This window comes from Acanthaster planci, linkage group LG06, assembly GCF_054643075.1.
Source record: "Acanthaster planci isolate LZ-2023a linkage group LG06, COTS_SCS, whole genome shotgun sequence".
Lineage (NCBI taxonomy): Eukaryota > Metazoa > Echinodermata > Asteroidea > Valvatida > Acanthasteridae > Acanthaster > Acanthaster planci.
In genome coordinates, this window is record NC_141782.1 from 19862396 (window position 1) to 19886830 (window position 24435).

The window sequence follows — 24435 nt, forward strand, 5'->3', positions numbered from 1 at the left end:
CTATGGCCCTCCAAATCTCTTCAGCTGCCCGGTGTTTAGATTTGAGCTATTAGGTTGAGAAATAGCCTATACAGCTTCAGACAGTTTCACCCTCATTGATGACAAATGGAGAGGTTGGGGTACATGCACCACTCAAATGCCAGTGGTCCCCTGCACCTGTCGCCCATGTGCCAACATGAAAAATCACTGGCATGCCAGATGTGCACAAAGACAAGCACGTAGTTTGCTATGGTATTAGTGCCAAGGTGCCAACCTGACTCCTCAGACATTAGACAGTATTGAAATGAGGTTAGTGATGGAAGGAGGATGTTGACACAGAATGCTCAAAGAGTACTCGAGACCGTACCTCTATTATTTTCCACATAGATCAACTTTTTTACTTTCCTGGTTTTTAGGCAACACCAGCCAAGTTGACCAAGTGCGTCTTGGCCGAGGTGCCCAAGCAGGTGGTGCAATATTTTGAGATGAAGGAACTCCATCCGCCCACCATTCCCCGCTAGTACGGCGCTTTCTCCAGTCGGAATTTCACTCTCTGTACACTTCTCCACTTCCTCCTGCCCTCCCCCCCCCCCGCCATGCTAAGCATGATGTTAACATAGGCGTAGGTTCTCTTCAGCAATAGTTTGACAGTTAACAACTTTAAAGTCTTCAGTACTATGTATGTAAAATTTAACAATCAAATACGTCTTGTTGTACAGATAAATGTTTTTATTACTATTATTCCCCTATTGGGGAAAAAAAGAAAAAAGAAGAGTTGGTTCAACTCTGAAACATTGACAAAACTGCAGAGCTCGAAGTGGCAGTGGAATTGTAGAAACTTAAGCCAGCTTAGTGTATCTGACTGTACTTACATGTAGATTAGTTTATGATTAACCAAATTGGTGTGCAAGTAGAGAGGACTGACTTCCATTTGCTACATGTACATCTTTTTTAATTTGGACGTTGGCATGATAGCGATCTTGTACTTGATTTGTCAGCATCCATTGTCAAAATGAGTCACAATCATTCATCAGAGCTACTTTTGAGTTGTAGGCCTGTGAGCCAATCTTTTGTAGTGACAGGAATTATCAGTATTGTTAACCCACTTAATGGCCGTGCGCGTGTGTTTTAGGCGCAGTCGGCAAATCAGCATGATCAGCATAATCAGCATGATCATCCTGTAGCTTTGCCTGGTTGGTCAGTCCTGCATGAAATCGCAGCTTTACAATCTCCTGTTTGACAACTGTGAATTGGATTGAAAAGCCAATTGGCTTACGGTAGAATTGTCAACAAATCTTGGAAAAAATGTTCACGGAGATCGACCAATCATGGCCAATGTGTTTCAGTTATCAAACTGAGTGATTCATCCGAATGAAGAACCTTTTTTTCCTGCTGGATGGTAACAAAAGAGTGTCTGAAATATGTACTTACAAATCTTTGGATTCAGTCACAACAGTGATGTAGTTGAGTACCAAAACTTGAGTACTGAGTTTTCCAAGCACACACAGTGCCGAGTATGGGCCAAGTCTGAGTGCTTTTTAATTGAGTCCTGGGCCAAAAATCTGAGTTCGAGTTTTTCAGCGTCAGAGTACGGGCTGAGTATGAGTACAAAGATAATCGAGTACATCCTAGTACATTGTAAAACTAAAACATGGAACACTAATGATACTGGGAGCACTGCCAAGTGCCAACACCCATTCACGAAATCTCAATTTTGAGTCAATAAAAATACTGTGTGTCTTGTAACGTTCAGCTCACACTATGTGAAATTCTTGATCAAAGTTTATTGAAAAAAATTGAATCGAAAAAAATCCCAATTTCTTTTGAGTAGTGCATGACTGGGATTGAGTTAACCGAGTACAATTTGCCGAGTTTAGGGACGAGTTGGAGTACAAAATTATGAGTACTTTATTGAGTACTTATGATCGAGTACTAGCCAAGTACTTATTGGTACTCGAGTTGCACTCGGGTTAGAGTACTCCAGCACTGAGTCACAAAGATCATTCTTTACAAATTTTGCATTGTTTGGTCACAGGCTGGCACCCAGTCATTGCGACAGTGAGTTATAAAATTGTTCAAACTTTCTAGCCAATGTTTGCATTGCATCATAAAAGTGTAGACACTGTGCTCACAAAACCTCTATGCCACAAAACCTTCAAATTTACCACTGGGTCAACTCCACAATCTGAATCATGGCAGTAACCATGTGTGATGTATTACATTTTGTTTGCTAAATTTTATTTTTGGAAGTCAGGTTTATAGCGTGTGTGTAATTTAACAGAAATATGGACTGGGCTACTGAGCGGATTAACCAGTGCTTTTTGAAGTATTGCTTATTTTGTAGGTAGGCAAGTGTAAATAATGTAGTTTTTACTATTTATATCATGTGACACGTTTTGGACCACATTTGTAGTTCCACGTTCACCATCTTCAGCATTTATCACCACAAGTTTTTAATCTTCACCTTCAATACTAGCAATTGCTTCTCTCCCTGCCACATGTACTTTGTCTCCACTTTAATCTTAAGTTATTACCCTGTCACACCACTCCGACCTTTGACTTAAACCTCCCACTTCTACATTGCCATCCTCAACTCCTCACCAGTCTCTGGCATCATCTCCAAGATCTTTTTACCACAGTAATTAACTTTTACAGTGTCCATCTTCTTTTTTTCAAGATGTATTTTTTTCAAGATGTATTTTTCTTTTTTTCAATTACCACACTAAACAGTCCTTTAAGCAAACCCTGACCTGTCTGGTAGAGCATTGATATGCAGACCATGTGGAAGTACTTTATGCAGTAGATTTTATTGTCAGACTGAAAAATGGAAGTACAGGCAAGAGTTTTTATTTCCGCTGGTTTTATATCAATGTATGTGCTTTAGAATGCTCTTCCATGGAGTGGAATTGGTTTAGTTTTATGTGAAGACAGTGATGTGTGGCATACTCTCGTGAAAAGCAAGGAGGGTATAATGTATGTAGTTACATGAATTGATAGTTACATGTAAAATAAAGAAGGGTTAAATTTCTTGAAATCCAGAAAATATGGCATCTTTTGTCACTTATCTCTTAGCCAAAGAGCTGGGCAAAAATTGGCCAATGTGATTTATGCACAGAGACTCACTGCAAGAAAGGACACTTGAGCTGTTCCCAAAAGTTGTGGGTATGGCTGGAAATAATAAGTGCACCTCTGGAAGGGAACAGCTAATGGCTACAGCCACTTCCTATAGGGGTGTGTATTACTCTAAGCCATAGCCTGTTGATTTGGACACGGCCCCACCTGCCTGGTACTAGCTCTATGGTATAAGCAGTTCCAGTGACCGTGGTAATGCTATTTCTGGTTATTTGCCATAGCACCCTTAAATGGCAGTAAGCAATTTGACAGCAATTTGATAGAACTAGTGTTTCATGATGGTCACTCTCTACAAAATCCAGCCGTTACTTTCCACCATTTTAGGGGGCCTTCGGGGGTGTCCGGTGATCTGTCAGTGGATTCATCTACACACTTTACAAGCAAACTAGCAATGTTGAGACTGGTGCTGAAGTCGGTATACCTATGCCTTTTTTACACATTGGGAGTGACTCCTCCAGCCAATAGATCATGTGGCGTAAGGGTTAATTGTAGGGGGGGAACCCGACGGTACACATTTTTTCAGGGGAGCACCAAAAGCTGACAAAACTGCAGCTTTCACGTTGGTTACATACATTTCAAAATGTCAGCATCCCTACTACAATCTCGGTTCAGTGAAACCACCAAATAAAATATTGAAAATATTGTTTTGGCTTGGATTTGTACGCTAAAATCATGTAGAACCCAATATTTTTTAGTAAGGTTAACTATACATTAATCAGTGCTATGCATGTTGCCTCATTTTTTGGTAAATTGTTCTTCAAATTGACAACCGTTTTTAATCCAGAAAAAAATATGGAACTTCAAACCCAAGTTTGAAGTCTGACACGTTCATATTTATTCAATAAAGTAACTTTTAAAAAATCACTCGTGATTGGACACCCTCAAAATTTTATATACTATAAAGGTTGGAATAACAAAAAAATGCACGAAAAATAATTCAGCACCTTTTGGATACTTGTTATTCATTTTCCTCAGCTTAAATTTTTACACCAAACCTTATTACAAGGGGCTTGTATCCAAGGCAAGTTTGATGTAAAAAGTCACAATAAAAGGGTGTTATCTCCAATTTGGTTGGTCAAAACAAAGAAACCATTGATCACTGAGCCAATCAGGTTGCTGATGGCAATAGTGATACCAATCACAGAATAACTGTCCTGTCATCGGGCTGTAACAAAGCCAGTTTTATTAATTAAAAAAGAAAAGATGCAATATTTCAGAATTACATGTATATTGGCATTAATGCCTTGAGCATATTTTCCTAAACCCCTTAAAATCCAACTCTGCAATAAAGCAGTAGTACGTACTACAAGGCCTAAATCTACCAAAACCTGGTGCTGGATTTTGACAGGTTCAGTAGTTCAGTGTGCACTTTTTTGTGGAGGTGGGGTTCAGTTTTGTAAGGACGTCGTATGGACTGTAAATTTAGTGATGGTGTGGATTCAATACCCTTTTATTTCCTCTATTTTACTTCAAATCCTTTGTACATTACACACAAATTGTTAAAAGACAACCATTCTAGGTACCTCCATTACAGAGCACAGTGTATTTGGGCTGTGGTCTAGCTCATCACACAAGTCCCCTCACAAGTCATGTAGTTTTGAGCCAAGCAACTGACTATTCAAATGAGCTGTGAAACAAGCACTCCTTCACCCGAGTAGTTTCCGACTGGAATTGTGACAGAATTTCTAACTTGTCTCGGGATGGACTTGACTCGAGCCCTGTTGTAAATAAGGGGGATTGTAGCGTCGTACGTTATTAGCATAGTCATAGTGACTACCTGGTAGCCGTACAGCAGTAGGAGAGATTGTTCGGGAAGTTAGGCCAAAGTAGTTGAACATTTCAAGGTATAAGTCAGCCATGTAGAAAGACGAGCACAGTGTAGTTTATGTAATTCTTGTATTAAAAACAGAAGAATGTGGATAGCAGATGACCTGTTTCACTGTAATTTCTGTAGGCTTTGTGTGATGGAGTACTGTTGTTGGTTTGCAGAGATGCATTAAAACCAAATCACGGAGGAAATACTTCAGTTCCTGCAAGGAACCGGAAGGCTGGTTTGGTTCTAGGGGAGAACCACAGAATTCTTATTCTGGGGGGCTGCATGTTCATTGATATCAGTTTGCAATGACACCACGGGACAATTTCTAAGAGTGGGGAGTGGTTCCGAAAGACAGAAGCCAGAGAATATACTTGGAGTTTATTTCACAGATGAGCTGAAAGCTAAGTTCAATGCTTGGAGGAATCTTCTTGTAGGAACCAGAATGTGAGCATGTGCTGGCTGTCTCCTCGGACAGTGTTCTCAGAGACCAAAGGATGAGGGCGTTTTCCTTCGCACAGATGCTGGAGTTTTGGGCTCTTTCCTTCCTGGTGTAGAAATTTGTAACCTACAATAAAATTAGAAATACCATTGACACAGATAAAAGTGAAAAATAGCAAATTTGGCAGTTTTCAGGAAAATCAACTTACGCATTTCACATAAAACTGGGGAACCGTGCATTTCACATTTCATTTTGAGGAAACATTCCCTAAAACCTTTTCTTGTTCGTAGAAGGGCTAGTGCTAAATGCAAGTCTTACCTTCTAATGGACGTCACTCTCTTCTGTTCCTCGTGTTCTTTTCTGGCCTTCAACTCTTCAGTGGCCAGCTGCATCTCTTCCTCCATGGCTGTTAAGTTGGCCTTGGCCATCTGACGATTGGCCTGCAACACAACGCCAGTCAGGAAAAGTCAATGGGACTATACATGATTGGTTCCGGCTCAATGCACATGAACACCCCCAACCCTCCCACATCTATCAAAATCCATCAGGTGGTTTGGGAGGTGTTTGTAGGACTAGGCATTCACATAGAGCTTGATACCCTTTGAGAGAGCGAAGAGAGCCAAGATTATTATACTATCAAGTTCCTGCACAGTGACTTTGGAAGATTGGAAAAGATTGCTGGCAAATATGCTTTAGGGTTAAGGTTGAAGCACTAGATTTTATAGCATTAGAACTCAACATGTGCTGACACTTTCAAAAAAACTGAAAACTTTACTGACCATTTCAAGACAGTGAACCATTTGTCCTTCATTGACACACAGTCACGTCAATGATACCGCAAAAGTTGTTTCAGCCATACCTGTCTGGATTTGCCAGCCTCCTTGACGCTGTAGAACATGGGACCCAACTCGGCAAGCCACTCTCCCTCCACGGCCGTCACACACTGCATGTACTCCTGTGATGGGCAGAAGACAAACAACAAGTAACACTGCCGTGTATGTCACACGGACACCGTTCATTACTTCATCTGCTGGCACCGGTGTACTGTGCTCAAGTCTGGTAGATGCAGATTGAAGATTTCAAATCAGTAGCAGGACGTTAACTTTACGAGGAGAATTAGGAAGATCTCCGCCAGATTTCATGTTAAGCACATGCTATTGCTGAAATAACGCTTAGCAATTTCAGGGGTGGCACGGAAATCAGTTGGTAACCTGTCTCAAGACATAGAGATTACACGGCATTTAGAACGGTAACCTTTTATTTTCCGAGCAACTTGTTTCCATGCTACTAATTTCTGTCCTGAGCAGGTCTATAAATCTGACCTCACAGCAACAACTGAAGAAGCATCACCCTTTAAATAACCTCTTATGTAATCTTTACCTTTGATGTCATGACCAGTTCGTGGTAGATGATGTACTCTGGGGTGAAACCCATCCCAAAGAGGGCACTAGTCGGGTGAAGATGGCACGGCATGCCTGTGCGAATATTCACATACTCGCCGATACCCTGCCGTGGATGAAACAATGAGACTGTGTCTGAAAAACTGAGCCCTTTGTGTTGATGTAGTCAGTCATTTTAATGAAAATGGACTTTAATGCAGGTGTAAAACGTTGCAAGCTCCAATTGATTTACAATTTGTACAAGATTCTGGTTTGAGCAACTTGACTTGGGCCACAAACAGAAGTTGCATTATGTAATTCAATGTGCATGATGCCGTTGTTCCTGGCCTCGGATTTTCAGTCTCAATCCAATCAATTCATGTTCAACCAAATCTTGATCTAAAGTGAACCAGCCAGTTGCCCACTGGTGTTTCTATGGCGATCAAATCAAATAATCTGCATCCTCTGAGAGAATCACACCTATCTTTTTTTCTAGTTCGTAGCGTTGCCAATATTGACACCGCTTTGACTCAGGAGAACCATCAGTGGCCACAAAGGCAAACCGACTAGGAGAGGGTCAATGCAACTATGGACAAGTTCAGAACAATCTCAGTCAGCGCTGATGCGGTTGTTCGAAAAGTTACAGGCTCAAATTCTGTGCCAGTCAATTTTTTTACTTGTTCAACCACTTATATAATTAGAAAAACTACGGTACTTTCAAGGTAAATTGGTGAATTGAGAGAAATGCTTGGTGAATGGCACATCACAGCCTACCTTCAGTCTGGCGCCCTGGTGAAAGAAGGCTGAGCAGATACACTTGCGCACAATATCCCAGGCGGTGCCGCAGGATACCAAATTCAGTCCCTGTTGTTCCATGATGTCCTTCAGCTGCTGGCGCACCTCGCGTACTTTGCGCATCGCTTTGACGTGGATAAAATGTTCATTGCCCCATATTGATGAATAACTGATGGGAAAAAAAATTCAGTTGACATAAAAACCTTCTGTGCAAGAGAAAAGATGAGGACACAGATATTGAATTTGCTGCTATTCACAGAGTCCTCGTTCAAGTTAATATTGCTCAACAAATTTACAATACTGGGGCAAAATTCAGCAGAAAGGCCGGTTCATACTTCAGGCAAATGTGAAAGTGAAGTAAATTTGAAGTCACGAAAGATTTGTTGCAGAATTTCGCTTGAGTTGAGATGAAACACTGTTGTAAATTTGCAGCGCGACGATTTGATCTGACGTCACAACTTCTCACTTGTGTTCGCTTTTGAGCCAAGTGTGAGCAGGCCTTTACGCTGTAACTACGAGATGGCCAACTTCGATGTGGCCTACAAATTACACGTCAGATCTTACTGGTTGTTTTTCCACTGCTGGTAGACATTGAGGTAGGTCAGATGGTCACTCTCGGGCACGGCAAACTTCTCTCTGGCCTGGTCACTCTCTTCTTCCCTGCCCTTTGGCCGGTAGAAGATTGAAGGGATGGACAGCATGGACACTATGGTCTAGGGGTAGGAAAAAGAAACCTCAAGTCAGGAGTGAAACAAGAAATGAGGAACAACTGGAATATTTATTAAAATAAGGTTATTTCTGTGGAGTTAAGAAAGTCAAGGTAAAAATGCTGCTTAGAAGAGCTACTGACCACTGAAACAGGCACAACAAATATAAGATGCCATGCTGTCTACCGTGTTTGTCACTGGTACTCGGAGGAATTCCGCTAAGCAACACAAATATGAAGTTTCTAGCTCCATGAAATCAGGACCAGAAGTTAATTTGGGTCTTTCTCCATTTGCTATTAAGCAACTTCTCTGGTTATACTTTTTGACTTAGCAAGAATGAGCAGACTACCAGCTGCACACTATTTACAGCAAATGGCATTTTAGCTGGTAACCTGATTTTATTTTAACACAACTTGCACTCAGATCATTGTTGGTGCTTAGCTGCTCCCTAAATTGGCCGTCCCGCCTGTGAGAATTATTTTTGGCAATGAATGAGAAATTACTAGGACTTCAGTACTGCATCCCATCTCCACGGCAACAATCAGCATCTTGGAGAGGGCAGGGTCGAGAGGGAACTCCACCATCTGTCTTCCCAGAGGGGTGAGGGAACCCGTGTTGTCTAGAGCTCCCAGGATCCACAGCTGGTACATAGAGTTGAGCATGTTGTCCTGAAAGTAACAAAATAGAAGCCCTTTTTAGAAAACTTCTCTCACTTTGTGCTTTGCACAAACATTTTTATCTGCCAGCAAAATGTGAATTTTTGATGGCGGTTGGTAAGTTAGTCTCTGAAGAGTGTTCCAAGCCATGCATGATTGTGACACAATTTAAAAAGTAAGTACAGACCTTTAACATTTTTTCATTGAGTAACCATATCAGGGACTGTGAGTTTCTCACCTGAGGGGGTGGGTCCATAAAATGGAACTGCAAGAGGTCCTGGACTCCAAGTGACTTCAGCAGCAGCACAACATTGGCCAGGTTGGTTCTCTGTATCTCTGGCACCGTGGTAACTAGCAGTTCATTCTTGTATGCTCGCTCCGTGTAGAGTCTGTAGCACTGCCTATGGGGGGCAAAATAGAAAAAAGTAGATTTTTGTTTGGTTCAATAGAGGGGTCATTCCATGAGGTCGGAGGACAATTTGTGACGGTGTCCATTGTTACGTGGGTTCCGTATAAATGAACGGCTATTTCCATTGACTTTGTTATACATCTTGTAAGGCTGAATACAGAGGTGTGTGTTATTTTTACAGAGTAAATGACTTTCTCTCCAGGTCATGACAGACGGTAAAAGTTACCCATGTGACAAGGATACCGTCACAAATTGTGCCCCAACCTCATGGAATGACCCATAGGCTAAGGCACTACTTGAAGGATGCATTATTTTACACTGAACCCGCCCTAGCCGTAGTATTATTTTGGTTCAAAAATATTAGCTTTTTGACTGATACAAATGTTAACGTCTCCTTGAGACCCTGCAAGCGCTGAGTCCTTTGCATAAGACTTGTGTTCTACAATCGCAGACAGTTAAACAAAGCAATGTAAGCTGTGACGAATCGTCCTGGCACTTGACCAAATCAAGGCACCACACGGTCAACCTCCATGGACTAGCCAGACCCTCTGTGCATCTATCAAACTAATATGAACCACTGAAGCATTTGTGTTTGTTTACATGTCACTCACTACTGTGAAAAAAAAACTGCCCGAATGCATTTACACGCTCCCCGTGAAACCATCACAGACGATAGGGTTTACATAAACTCTGCAACGAAGTGGTTAGGATGAAGGCAACTGAGCGCCGCATTCACAATCAACTACCATAATTCAACTTAAAAGGAAATATTCGAGGTCGTCTGAGGTGTTTTTGGAAGAATGCTTACCCTGGTCCTGTTCTTCCAGCTCTACCTGATCTCTGTCGGGCGTTAGCCTGGCTGATGGGGTACACCTGCAGGGCGTCCATACCGATCCGTGGGTTATAAACCTTTAGCTTACAGTAGCCAGCGTCCACTACAAACATGATACCATCAACTGGCCAGAGACGGGAGAAGAATATGGAGATTGTTTAGAAATACGGAAGGTTCTGAAAGACATCAGCTAAGGCAGCTGGGATATTTTAGCACTACTCCATGAGATATAAAGACTAGGACAAACCCTAAAACTTGGCATGAATATTGAGCAATTAAAGGCCTTTCAAGGACTCCGTATTGAGATTCATGAAGTAAATATGCTCCAATCCAACAGCAATTGTTAGAACAAATCCTACAAACTATGGATGAACACATATTAGCGGGTGCGCGCACCCATCACTTCATTAAAAAGCTTCCTTGTCGGTCAATCACATGCACTATTGGCAAGCACACCTGTCAGCGATGTCTCGGCAATGTTGGTAGCCACCACGCACTTGCGGACGCCGTCCGGGGCCTTCTGGAAGATCTTGGCTTGCAGGTCTGATGGCAACTGGGAGTAGATGGGCAGGATGGCCAACTGAGGGGCGTTGTCCAGCTCCCCTAGTCTCTCTAAATCGGGAGGGAAAGATGAGATTGAAGTAATGTTCCTAGATATTGTAAATCCTTGTACACAGCTACGGGCCCTGAGCGGAACCAAGAGAGGGCGCAATTTTCCTAGCAACAGAGGCTCCTTTGGTGGGAAAGGCACTTTACTGCTTCACAAACGACTATGAAATGCAAGCATTACGATCGCATCGCTACCAACAAAATGAACACTCCCCATCAACGTGCTCTCTTCAACCGATGACAGGGTGCTTCTGCTCTAGGCGCATTGGTTTTGGTATGGAAGACGAGAAATTCAAACCCCCAAAACTTGCTTAACCAGAATAAACTCAAGAAGTTTTATAAATATAGTGTAAGCCAGCACAACGATAACAAAGTCAAACTTAAGAAAGGCGGCTGTTGAAAATTAAACCTCCTATGGTTGGTGATGTTTCCTCCGTTAAATTAACAAGGGTTGTCAGAGCTTTCAAGCACAGTGTTTTTAGACAGAATAGAACTGAAGGCTGTAGAGGGTCAACAGTAGGGGGTTAAAGAAGTCTTCAACAAAAATCGAAACTAGAAGGAAGAGAAACGGTTGCCATGGAAACTAAGATTGACCCTGCTGACCTGCGATGACATCACAGGTGACCTCAATGTCCTCCTGGCCGGGCATGAAGACCAGGATGTCACCGGGGGATGACTGGAGGTGGATCTGGATGGCTTGCTTGACGGACGCGTCCACGTAATCCTCCACCGCCGTCTTGCTGAACATGGTGTCGACAGGAAACGTCCTACCGGGAATCTATTCAAAGTGAGAAATAAGAAGGAAACATCTATCCACTGTCAAGAGAAGATCGTTGTGATAAATTACAGAGCAGTTACAAATAAAACGTCATGTACTGCACGCACTGCACATGTGTAACTGTTTCTAATTCCATTATTTTTCTTTCAAACCCCAGAACAAAGAAATCAAGACATCACAAAAATGGATACCACAAACCTCAAAGACAGGAACATTTCCAAAGAAGGCCGCAAATTTGTCCGAGTCCATTGTGGCTGATGTGACAATGAGCTTCATGTCTTGTCTCCTAGCAACCACCTTTTAAAGAAAGTTAAAAGGACAAACTTCAAGCTCCTCATATCATTTGTGACCTCCTCCTGCACAGCACCCTTGTTCTTAGGTAAAGAGCACCCTCTTCAGTTCATACACAAGCCCATTCGAAGTTCACCGTGATTCATGCTACAACTTTCAAAGGTGGCTGCTCCACATACCTCTCGGAGTAGTCCAAACAGCACATCGGTGTTCAGGGAGCGTTCGTGAGCCTCGTCCATGATGATAGCGCTGTAGTGGTCCAGGTCTGACTCGCGTAGGGATTCTCTCAGCAGGATACCGTCAGTCATGTACTTGATTATAGTTTTCTGTAATTCAAACAACAGATAACATCATAGACCTGTATTAAAAACAGAAGACGGGAGACTAGCCCAAGAAATTCAGACCCAGATGGAGAGAGGGTAATCCTGGGACCAAATTGGAAATCACTGCTGCAGTGGCAAGCGTCACGTTGAATACTTCTTTGATCGAGCCGCCCTGAGTTGAAGTGCACCCTCATTGGCCAAAGAAAGAAGTTTTCCAACCTGGTTCCTGCACGCATTTGGCACACACACGAAGAGCATACATTCCGGCATAAATTTGTAGTGCACTCAGTGCGCCCCACGCCAAACGCACATAAACTTATGCGCCTACGCCGTGAGCTCCTACCAAAGGACCGTCATTATCATGTAAAAGCACACCCTCTTGTTTCTACTCAGAGAGGACAGGGTGTTGCATGCACACCCTACGTTTACGAATGCACAGGTGAGTGTGGTGGAAGTGCAGCAGTGGCAGTATGTCAGAATAGTGCAAGAGACCAGATCCCACAACGTCAGTCTTCAGGCCATTTTGGTCAGTAATTAGGTTTCGGTTTCCGTTAGAAAGAGAAAACGGAGCTCTTCATTTTGATGCGTCAATCAGTTTGGCATTGTGATGAAAAGGGGTACGATGAGGGTCAACAAAGTTGAGGATTCCTAGTGATTTACAGTGTGTGAGATTGTTTTCAAAGGTCCTATACACAAACCTAGCTGGGGCGATTTTGTAAGCCTGGGTTATATACATCCAACAATAGAAATAATCTAAGAGTTATTAAGCCATTCCACTCAAACTCCACCAACTCTTAACACCTTCCCTCCAAAACCTGGACACGAAAAGCAACATTCTACGAAAGTGCTTCTTCTCTACTTATGTGAAGAAAAAGTCAGGCACCGAGTCAAAAAAAAAGTCACAAAAAAGTACAAATTGATGTGCACAAGCGGCATTAAAAATGATTGGTGCAACGTTAATATTTGTAATCTGGCAAGGAAATGCAAACTTAGCAGCACTCAAGTTCAGACGTTACCTCACAAGTCACGTCTTCAAATCGGATGGCATATCCCACCTCCTCCCCTAGAGCCACACCCATCTCTTCACTGACGCGCTTGGCCACGGACATGGCAGCCACACGCCTGGGCTGAGTACAGCCAATGATGCCATACTTACTGTAACCATCCTCATGCAAGTACTGTGGGGAAAATGTTGACAACGGTGATTTTTTTAAAAATTCTGTTGGATCAAATTCAAACTGCCACAACTTGTAGCCTTATATTGGATGGAAAATTAATTATTTTGATGTATTTTTACTTTAATGGAATTTCATGTGCTGTGAATCATTTTATTGCTATTTTAGAAATTTATTGTAATTCAAACATCAACTGCAAACAGTTCTACAGACTGTTAGTTGGACGCTGTGGCCATAGTGTGCCATGGCATTCAAACAGCTTAGCACGTTCCATTTTCTTGAGGAGGGTTGAGATCAGAATCCAAACCAACTGGCAACAGAGTACAAGTTTGTAACCAAGGTCATGATAAGCTTCCAAGGTAAATTATGAACACTGCAAGGGGTGAGTAGATGGCATCTATTTGGGAGGAGTCAGCAAGTATGCACAAACCTGCTAAGCAGAAATGGCAAATTGATGTGTTAAGCAAATGTATAGCGAGGAATCAGTTGCACAAATAAGACGCTGTTGCCATTTTGGCTGGTAACCAACTCAGGTTAGCAAATATTGTCTCTGCTAGCAATTCTATCACATTGACTCATGGACTAATGAATGACTCCATTAACAATAGCAATACTTTGGATTTCTACGACTAAGTGTGAAAAAAGTGTACAGATCTTGTATCCTAAACCCATTATGATGGCTACCTGCGTAAGTTGTGTCGTCTTCCCTGATCCTGTTTCCCCGACAATCACGACGACGGGGTTGTCCCTGATGATGTTGAGCAGCTCGTTTCTGATGGCGTAGATGGGCAGGTACTCTCGCTGCTGCTTCAGCGACTTTTTGATGGCAAAGTCGCTGGCGGCCTCTGTCTTCTCTTTCATGTGCTCGGCAAACTGTTGCTGTGACTTGTAGTTGACGTCCTCCGACCCCTTGGAAATGGACAGACGACGTAGCAATCAAAGACAATGGAAGATAAATGAAGAACTGCTCAAAACTCAATAACCTTGTTTATTCACGTCTAGTCCACGGGGAAACATTGTGCACTACTAGAGTGAACAAAGCAGTGTTTTCAAAGTCACCAACTGCAGCAGTCTGCCTCTGAATTTGCTGCTTGAGAAAAGGCTAGGCATTCAAATATGGAAACAATGTACCATGGAAACCGTACTGTGGAGGACAGGAAACTCCTGTCGTGTTGTTAACACTACCAGCAATATAATTGGTGGAGATCGACCTGCTTTGGAAAAACTTGATGAAGCTTGTGTAGAAACAAAAGCTAAGTAAATTATTGCAGACACATCTCGCCCAGCTAATGATTTATTTTTAGATGATGAGAACGGATAAACGATGTAGGTCAATCCGAGCTGATTCCAACCGTACCTTGAACAGTTTTTATCCAAGCACTGTACGTTTATTGAATGACCAGGTGTGATCTCAGTTTTGATTCTTAGCTTTATGGTTATTTATGTAAATTTGTACCTTTGTGCCGTAATTCATGTTAATGTGAGGTTTTAATATTTTATCAGTTTTTAAGGTTTTAATTTTAGTAAATGTATCTTTAATTTTAATTCTACAAGCATATTGTAATAAGATCTTACTGCTTGCAAGACCACAACGAATTTCATTGTATATTTCTACAGATGACAATAAATTCCAATTCAATTCAACACTTGACATTCCCTTGTTACTATGGCATGCTGGAGGAAAGACTAAGCACTCAAATATGAAAATAACATTCCAAGGTTACTCAGTGTAGCACGCTTGAGCAAAGACTAAGCTTTCCAATATAGGTACACTTTAGTACTCCCAGCTTGGTCTCTGTACAGACAATGCACGGTCAATTCAAAACAAACCACTGTCTACATTCACACATCAACACAGCGAACAGTGGCCAAATCACTGGAACACCTGCACTGAGCCTTGAACTAGGCCCACCTGAGAGCTCTTGAAGGCCAGGCCGTACATTCAAGTGCTTTCTTTCTCCCTGCCTTGCCTCATTACAAAGTTTCTCTTAGCGAAAGAGGTTTGTAAAATTTGCTCATGGTAGGCGTTCCAGTGCAAAGGCCAAATCATTGCCTACAAGTTCTCCTCTCTCTCTTTACCTTATAATCTTGTTTCTCCACTATTTTGTTACCAAACTTGCTATAACCCAGGGAGCTCTTAGTATAAGGGCTATATCGTTGAAATACCTCCCCTAAGCCTTGAACTAACCAAGATGAGAGCTCTCAAAGGCTAGGCTTTCACAGGGTCACCTTCTCCGCAACTTTACCTTGTCGTCCTGTTTCTCGATTCCGATGAGGTTCCCGAGCTTAGTCCCGGCCAGCTCCCAGTCCTTGTGCTGGGCTTTCTTTCTCTCTTTCTGCTCTCGGTACTTGCGGACGAGCAGGGACCCCTTCCTGGCAATCTGGGCCAGGTCAGAGGTCGTATCCTGTGCAGAAGAAGAGAGAGAAAAGGAATAAATACATAAATATGAAGTTGCGAGGGTTGCTGCAGCCCATAACTTTTCCATAACCTTTTCCTCTGATAACAGGGTTTCAGGACACCCTATTTTCTCACAATTTTCCATGACTTTCCAGAACAGCTTTTTTCCCAGTATTTATCGGGATTTTCCAGAACCATGGGAGCTCTCCTTGTTACTGGCCAAAACAGCGCCCTCTTGTGTCTACACATGGAATCCATACCAAAAGCCAGCAAAATACATTATGGTCTTTCATCAATGTTATCTACCGTTTACCATGAACAAGTAAAATAAAAAGTCAAACGTGCTTCATTCGAATCACTCAGCTCTACACTTAACCAGGATTATCCCAAAAACCTATTTTGCCCTAAAAATCCCTTTTTTGCCTCTGATATTGCTGAATGCATTCTCATATCACACTGAACTTACTCTGACAGGGACGACGGGCTCTGGTTGCTTGGTGAACACGATGCGTCCGTCAAGAAATGGTGGCACAATGTTGTGGACCAACAAATGCGTGCGTTTCACGTTGTCCTCTTCGAAGTCTTCGTCAAAGTCAACTCGGGTCACCACTCCACTGGTCAGCATCCGATTGGTCTCCCATTTCTCATTGTCCTGTAAAAATGGAGTACGATCAAATGACAAAAACTTCTATTTCCTCAACTGCCTGACATGTAAGAAGGTAAGGGTTTATCAACTGGCTATCTATCTTGCACAGCCCTGCTCTCATTACACTAGGAATACACAGCCCATAAAAGAGCACTGGTGAAAGGAAAACCACAGTGCGAGGAGGCTGCATTGTAAAACGAAGCCAACTTCGGAGCCTTGCTTACTCTCAGCATTATAATTTGCCATTTCCATTATTACACAATGTCAAACTGCCTGCCAATCTTGTGTCCAGTGCAAGTTACAGGTCGTTGTCAGTTGCCAATAATTACATAGACACATGCGGTCAAAGATGCAGCCATAGCTTTGGAAGCCAGTATTGGACACAGCTCAAGAGGAAACGGTGTCTCCTAACCACAGACACAATATAAGATGGTTGTGGGAGAGCTTATGGACTTTACTCACGAGGGTCCGATGTTATTGAGCCATAGAGCCTAGCGGGATTGACACACTGCATCCACTGTTTTGAGTATGTACGTAAACCAAAATACACGACCAAGGTTTGAAAGAATAAATGTACACAGTGGCTGACAGGTGCATGGCCGCAATGGTGCTGAACTGGCTCTCTTGAGGTAGTACGTGAGCACGGATCCCATTCAGATAACCTAACCAAACCCAACGCAACCCAACCTGACCTGACCCAACCCAACACAACCAACACAACACAACCCAACCTGACCTTACCCAACCCAACCAACGCAACCCGACCTGACTCAACCCAACGCAATCCAACACAACCTAACCAAACCCAAACCAACCCAACCTGACCTGACCCAACCAAACCCAACCCAACCAAATCCAACCCAACCTGACCTGACCTGACCCAACCCGACCTAACCCAACCTGACCTTACCCAACCCAACCAACGCAACCCGACCTGACTCAACCCAACGCAATCCAACACAACCTAACCAAACCCAAACCAACCCAACCTGACCTGACCCAACCAAACCCAACCAAATCCAACCCAACCTGACCTGACCTGACCCAACCCAACCCGACCTAACCCAACCTGACCTTACCCAACCCAACCAATGCAACCCGACCTGACTCAACCCAACGCAATCCAACACAACCTAACCAAACCCAAACCAACCCAACCTGACCTGACCCAACCCAACCCAACCAAATCCAACCCAACCTCACCTGACCCGACCCAACCCAACCCGACCCAGCCAAACCCAACCAATGCAACCCAACCCGACCTGACCCAACCCAACGCAACTCAACACAACCCAACCAAACCCGACCCAACCCAACCTGACCTGACCCAACCCAACCCAACCCGACCCAACCCAACCAACGCAACCCAACCCCACCCAACCCAGCCCAACCCAATCCACCCAACCCAAACCAATCCAACCCAACCTGACCTGACCTGACCCAACCCAACCAACCCAACCTAGCCCAACCCAATCCACCCAACCCAAACCAATCCAACCCAACCTGACCTGACCTGACCCAACCCAACCAACCCAACCTAGCCCAACCCAATCCACCCAACCCAAACCAATCCAACCCAACCTGACCTGACCCAACCCAACCAACCCAACCCAGCCCAACCCAATCCACCCGACCCAACACAACCCAACCCAAACCAGCCCAACCCAATCCAACCAACACAACACAACCCAACCCACCTTGCTAATCTGTCTCTGCTGAGCTGACATTCTCTTGGAGGCCTTGTTAAGGAGTTCCTTCTCCCTCTTCTGCGTGTACTCCTCTGGGATGGAGGCAAACGGATTGTTGGCTTCATCGTAGCCTTCGTCAGATCCATACCACTGCCGATCTAACCTCTGTTTTCACACACACAGGGAGCAAAGTGCTAGAAGTCAACAAACTACTTACCAAGGTGAAGGTTTACGATGTTTGCAGAAGTCACATATTTCGACTCGTGCATGGATCCTTGTCTGCATGCCTGGTAAACAACTAACAATAGTAATTGCCATATGATGGAGAACGGGAACCAGTGAGAATTTGCCTATCATGAATATGCAAGAGGTCTGGTAATACCCCGTAATTGGCTCTTGATGTTGCTCTGATCAAACCCTACACAAAGCTTCCTCCATGAATTATTCAGTCATCCTTAACTCTGGTATATCATCTAGTTATCTCGTTTTCTATTGTGGATGGTGACTCAATAAACAGGTATTTTGGATTACAACAGGGGGAGGATGGACAATAAATGGAATAGTGAGTGTGGGTGACAGAAACTGTTAGCAAATTCAGCAAACTTCTAGTTGTTATTTTGGGTCTACTTTGTTACCTTCTGTTCTTCCTCCCACTCCTGGCGTTCCGATTCAGATGCAAATCGCTCCACTGTGTCTCCTCCTGAAGTAACGACCAAAGAAGAAAATATGACCAACTTCAGCTTCCAGTACTGCACATGTTCCCAGTTAAGAACGGTCAGCATTCCCGCTAGCAGACACCAAGTTTTTAAGACATCCCCTAAACTTTTGCACATTTGGTGTGAGGCAAGTCATCTCTTGGTGTCTTCGTTGACTTCAGGACTACCTACCGGATATCTTTGGGGTGATTCCCATGCGTTTTCTGTTACTAGCCCAGGAGTTATAGCGGTGAGTTGGCGTCATCATGGGGGTGTCCTCTACTGGACGTCTGGATCCACCCCTGCATGGAACAAAGTCCCAAATTAATTACCAACAGAAGGAGGAATCAGAATTACCCATTCTCACTTTTGACCCTAACAATCTGAATCCTCCAATTTCAAAATAATTTTTCATGCAGCCTTGAAAATACCAACAAAAAGACTTGTTCAATGTCTTGCCATGAATGAGAGTACACTATGGAAGCCCTCTATAACCAAGTGAGATTTGGTGAATGGCAACAGGTAGGTCTAAAGCCATTGCAGTCAACTTTGGCTGTTCGCTGCGTTGGCCAGAATGCGACAAGCACCGTACCTTTTGTCCAAGTCTCTGTCCCGGCTGCTCCGGGAACTGCGCTCGCTCCGGCGTTCGCTGCGCACACTGCGATCTCCCCTCTCACTGCGCTCCCTGCCCCGACCCGACGGCACCTGGGGCGTGGGGAAGTCCCAGGCTGAGGGCGCTTTGCGGGGAATGCTGTCTTCGTCCTCGTCCCAACTGGACCGTGATGGGGTGACTATCCCTGAAGCAAAGACAGCAAATGAATGGAGACGCTTTATGCTTTTTGGTCAAACACGAATCAGTGAGAGATGAAAAACGAACATAAGAAGATATCAAAAGCGACAATGATTCTTTTTTTTTTTATTTTAAAAGTTACAGGAACACTAACACTGTCCCTCAAATGTGACGTGCAAAGACTGAGCTTTCTTTTGGCAGAATACTCAAAACGGCTCCTCAAACCATTGAATGAGATCACACCTCACTCACAGATACTGCACATTTTAAGACTCAGCAAAACTGAATTAGCCAAGAAAGATACGCATGTCCCAACATTTCAGTTTGTAACTGAATGAAAGATCCACTATGTGTTATATCACACAATCACTATACAAATCTCTCAGAAGCATGAGCATAGAAATGACTCTACGGATGTGATGTTCGAGTTTGTTTGGGCTGTAGAATGGTCTCTTTGGATACAGACACTAGGAAAGCAAAACAGAATGTATCATGTGACCTGCTCTCCGCCAGTAAACAAACAGAATCTATGGGTGAGGTGTTATGAGGGGATATAACAGATGACGGGATTGGTCGGTTCCCAACCTCTGGAGATTCTCGGCGTTCCTGGCTCATCGTCTCTACTTGGTGTCCTCTCCCAGTCGCTCCTCTCACTGCGAACGCTACGACTGCTCCTCTCCGAGTCGCGGTCCCTCCTTCTCTCCCTGTCATCGTCTCTGTGTCTGTCTCGGTGTCTGTCACGATCTCTCCTGTCTGTCATAGAGATAAAAATGGAAACAAGTGCTTTTGATGTACTCTTGTTGATGAAATCTTCAACTCATTTGTTGTGTTTTTATTACTTATTATGGCCAATTTCATAGTAACTCACGTAAAAAATTATGGACAACCTGTTATCCTCGAGTGACACAATATCACACTATTTTTGAGCGTCTTAAGCTGGGATGAGTTTGTCTAGTGCACATGCACAAATGTGAAGTTGAATGTGTCATGCTCAAAATAATCTGACCTTTCCGAAGCTCACCATCAATAAAATTGTGCCTTTTTTCATATTAAGAAAAGTATGTATGGATTTTCACTTGTTTTCAGAGTACAGTGCCAAATGAGCTGAAACGCAGGTCTGCCATTCCTGAAATCCATCAAATTTCCTGTGTTCTTGCCCTGACCTCTGTCCCTGTCTCTCTCCCGGTCTCGTCGGTTCTTCCCCTCCTGTTCTTTGGAGGAGGAGGCATAGACTCCGCCCTTCCGGCTATCCTTCTCTCGCTGTCTTTGTCTGTCCCTAACAGCATCGCTCACTCCCCCAGGGTGGGAGGGGGTCTCAATACGGGGGGCTCGGTATTGCCTGCAATCGATATCAAACATCCATCAAGTTGGGTTTTATAATAAAGATTACGGCTGAGAGGACGAGAGATGGAAGTTAACGTCTTGAAGATCAAACGGGGAAATTGAAAGGCTCGACATGCACAGAAAAATGAGTCAGGAGGATGAGGGAGAGTTTGGAGATGCTATTGATCTGCCTACGCTAATCCAGGAATCCATCAGAACACTGGAATACATGGTAATTGGGCATCACAACACGGACTGGATTAGAGAACATTGATGGAAAACCTCAAATTAACGGCACACAAAAAAACAACATTTTTAGACAATCTGACAGTTGTCAAGTCAACCTCTTCATCCCAATTATAACACAAATAAGATCTCAGGTTATGGCTGGCTCTGCTGCATGGAGATTCAACTCAAAAATATTCAACAATTAAAGCTTCATTTCAGCTTTGCTTAAAATTGGCGACCATTGACTACCTTTTGTGAGAGGATTTGTGAGAGGATTCCTTCTCATAATCCTCCTCCTCTACATCATCATCTCCATCTTCCCAATCATCCCTGTAGGAGGTAACCTTTGACCTCTTCTTAGTCTCCTCCTCAAGGTCCTCCCTCTCCTTCCTCTTGGCAGCAGCCAGCCGATCCAGGCCCAGGAGGGAGGAGCGGTGCTGAGGTAACTTGAAGGAGTTTTTGTCATCCTCCTTGGCTGTGGTCTTCTTCTTGATGATGAGTCCTCCCACCTGGTCTGAGGATCCCTCAAGACGGTGGATTGACTCATCACCGTGCGACATCATTTCAAGACCTGTATTGCAATAAATACGGACAACCATAAATCCATATTTTTTCAGCCACATGCAAGAACATTAAGATACATGAACTTCACTGAATTTATAAATCCTCTGATGTAGCTAGGCTATAGAGTACCGAAGTATGACATCGTTTTGAACCGGAAGCATAGTGTGGAGGTGGGGGCAGGGAGATTTCTGAGATCCTGCAATCTGTCACAGTTACACAGCGCATAATGTTCATCCTGAGGGTATCAGCTTACATGTCACCCAGTAAGGACGGTCGCCCAATGAAAACAAGACGCCATCCCTCCCGCCTCCGAGAATGGTCAAACCGAAATATGAAGCAAGCTTGGCCACTGGCCAGACGCAAATGCGATGTCATAAACACAAATGGTGAGATTGCCGTTGGGTGGAAACAAGAGAATAGTGAGTGAAATTGTCAGCTTAAAAAAAATGCATGGTCTCATGATCTGAATTCTTTTGTTACACCGTTTTCAAGAGGTACCATACCTCACAGCTATGAAAATTTGTTTCAAAAAGTGGTGTTTGCATCATGTACTGCAAAAGCTCAATTAAATAATATGACCCCATATAAACAACAATGACTCTCAGTCACAATGAGTAGGCCTACTAACCCTAACCACCAAGCACATTGTTTGGCTTACACTACACAGTACTACAAAATACTAAGTAATAGTCTGAGCCCGAAGGACCTAGCGCTACAGATTACCACTTCTGGCTAAGTTCCTTCCAGTGTTACTCGTACAGAGAACAATAAAGCCATGCATTCATATTGTCACAGCACTGTACGGTACATTGTCTTTTCTATTGTATCTTATGGCTTCAGAGAACAATAAAGTCATGTCCTCTTACAAGCGACAGCGCTCAGTACTACATTTTACTACAAGTAGTAATTTGTAGTATTAAGTAGGGTTAGGGTTAAACCGTGCTAACTTCACGACTTGGAGTTCAAGTTATGCAACTTTGCAAGATTGTAGGTCAACTCCACCGTTTGCCAACTCGACTCCTGACCAACTCGACCGTTGACCAACTCGACTGTTAAACCAACTCGTCCGATGACCAACTCAACTTCAAAGTTGAGTCAACTCCACCATTTACCAATTTATTAGACAAACTCTTTCCTTGAAAAATAGATTTCAAGGGGGAAAAGTAAAGATTGAAACGGTTCCGGATCGCAAAAATTATGGAGGCTAATTTCGGCTCAATGAACCCACGAAATCAACTGAAATGCAATCAATAGTTGAACTTGTGCCAATGAGATACTCCAAAATATTTTTCCCAATTTGAGAAGCAGCACGCACACACGAACCCCTGCTATCTATCATCACACTGTGTGCACGCACAGATCACATCATGCACAGTAAAACGAATTACACGCACGATCCAGAACTAGGAAAAATACGTTTCTTCTATGCCCTGTTGTACCGTTTGCACGGTCGAGTTGGTCGAGAGTCAAGTTGACTCGAGTTGGAAAACGGTCGAGTTGGTAACGGGTCAACTCGTGCTCGAGTCAACTCGTACCCCAAAATTTCCACCCAAGTTAAGTTGTACCCGAGTCAAGTCGTACCCGCGTCAAGCCGTACCCAGGTTAACTCGTACCCGAGTCAAGTTGTATTCAAGTTAACTCGTACCCAAGTTAACTTGTACACTATGAATTTCCACATTGAATCTGTGGTTCAACTCCTTCACATCGAGGCATCGTTGGGACACCTGCAGATGAGGTTGGTAAAGGAGTCCAAGCTTCGCCGGTACCAGCAAAAGCGATCTAAGACAATGCAAGTGAAGCTTTTCAAGATCTCGCAGCAGTACCAGGTTGGGGAGCTGACGACGTCCGAGCTTCTTTCTACCTGCAAGCACCAGAACGGTCCTGCACTGTAGGACAACCAAACCAAACAGCCCTTTTCAGGGCAACCGCTATCAAACCAAACGGCCCTTTTCAGGGCCACCACATTTTCCAAAAAGAGATATGCTTTGCCTGCAAAGAATAAAAAAATAAAAAATAAATTATTTGTAAAGTTTAATAAGTATTTGAAATACGTTTTTAAAAATTTTCTCGTAATAGAAATCGCTAAGTCATTACCGTTGTTTTCACCGGCAGTCGCAGGGTATGTTCGTGCTGCCTTATATTCTGAAACTAATTCTGAGAAAAAAAATATTTGTTGAAATCCTATCACTTGCACCGACTAATGAAAGGGGGTACTAGTTAACTTGGGTACGACTTGACCCGGGTACAAGTTGACCTGGGTACGAGTTGACCCGAGTACGAGTTAACCAGGGTACAAGATGACTCGGGTACGAGATGACCCAAAATCGTCGAGTTGACCTGACACCCTTTGCAAGCACTAGGCCTGAAATAGTACAAAGCAGTAGTAGGACAATATTGGTAGGCCTACTAGTACTACTACTAATGAGTCGAGTTCGAACTTCCATTTTAACAGTAAAAATAAATCTGCCAACAAATCAAAGCAAAGGGTACCACAACGATTAGAAACTATTAGCGTGATAAACTTGAAGTCGTTTATTTACTTATTGACTTCTCACCGCCAACTGGGGTAATGTTTTATACAAAAAGGTGAAATTAGCTATGACAAGCGTTCCTTTCCGACGAGCGAATCACGTATGTTTAACGTTATGTCAAAATAGTCTGTTTCCCATGGCATATTTTGTGGATACCGCGCTACGGACGTTTGGGTGTCTGACCAAACTCCTTTTAATTTTTTTTAACTATTGGTGGCGCTATTCATCGTGAACGGCAAAATCTTTTTGGTA

The 24435-nt window shown here is 43.4% G+C and overlaps 2 protein-coding genes across 5 annotated transcripts in view; one reads left to right on the plus strand and one right to left on the minus strand.

The window, feature by feature from the left end:
* LOC110981333 (copine-3-like) overlaps window positions 1-5038 on the plus strand; it is a 58212-nt gene extending 53174 nt beyond the window's left edge. For all 3 annotated transcript variants that reach the window (XM_087137604.1, XM_022238840.2, XM_022238839.2), the window contains exon 15: window positions 396-5038. In XM_087137604.1, the coding sequence (XP_086993730.1) occupies window positions 396-500 (105 nt within the window). In that variant the 3' untranslated portion in view covers window positions 501-5038. The remainder of the gene's footprint in view (window positions 1-395) is intronic.
* Window positions 4533-24311, minus strand: dhx38 (DEAH-box helicase 38). Of its 2 annotated transcripts, none has more exons than XM_022238833.2 (25): window positions 24193-24311; window positions 21338-21659; window positions 20701-20876; window positions 20123-20290; window positions 19340-19544; window positions 18940-19049; window positions 18688-18752; window positions 18062-18217; window positions 16185-16370; window positions 15567-15725; window positions 14005-14229; window positions 13162-13323; window positions 12002-12148; window positions 11730-11828; window positions 11357-11531; window positions 10601-10756; window positions 10121-10268; window positions 9142-9304; window positions 8751-8915; window positions 8105-8253; window positions 7520-7709; window positions 6747-6872; window positions 6226-6321; window positions 5685-5806; window positions 4533-5492 (listed from the first exon to the last, which is right to left on the minus strand). In XM_022238833.2, the coding sequence occupies exons 2-25, from the start codon at window positions 21649-21651 to the stop codon at window positions 5408-5410; spliced, it is 3747 nt and encodes a 1248-aa protein (XP_022094525.2). In that variant the 5' UTR covers window positions 21652-21659; window positions 24193-24311; the 3' UTR covers window positions 4533-5407. The 2 variants fall into 2 exon arrangements, with proteins under 2 accessions (XP_022094525.2, XP_022094526.2); XM_022238834.2 differs by having other exon boundaries at window positions 24208-24303.
* Between the last annotated feature and the right edge of the window lie 124 nt (window positions 24312-24435).

Excerpts from the sequence above, each read along its gene's own strand:
- dhx38 (XM_022238833.2), bottom strand. The coding sequence starts at position 21,651 with ATGATGTCGCACGGTGATGAGTCAATCCACCGTCTTGAGGGATCCTCA. Across the intron at positions 18,218-18,687 it reads AGTGGGAGGAAGAACAGAAG|AGGTTAGATCGGCAGTGGTA; the intron begins GTAACAAAGTAG and ends GTGTGAAAACAG. Across the intron at positions 9,305-10,120 it reads GCTGGAAGAACAGGACCAGG|GCAGTGCTACAGACTCTACA; the intron begins GTAAGCATTCTT and ends TGCCCCCCATAG.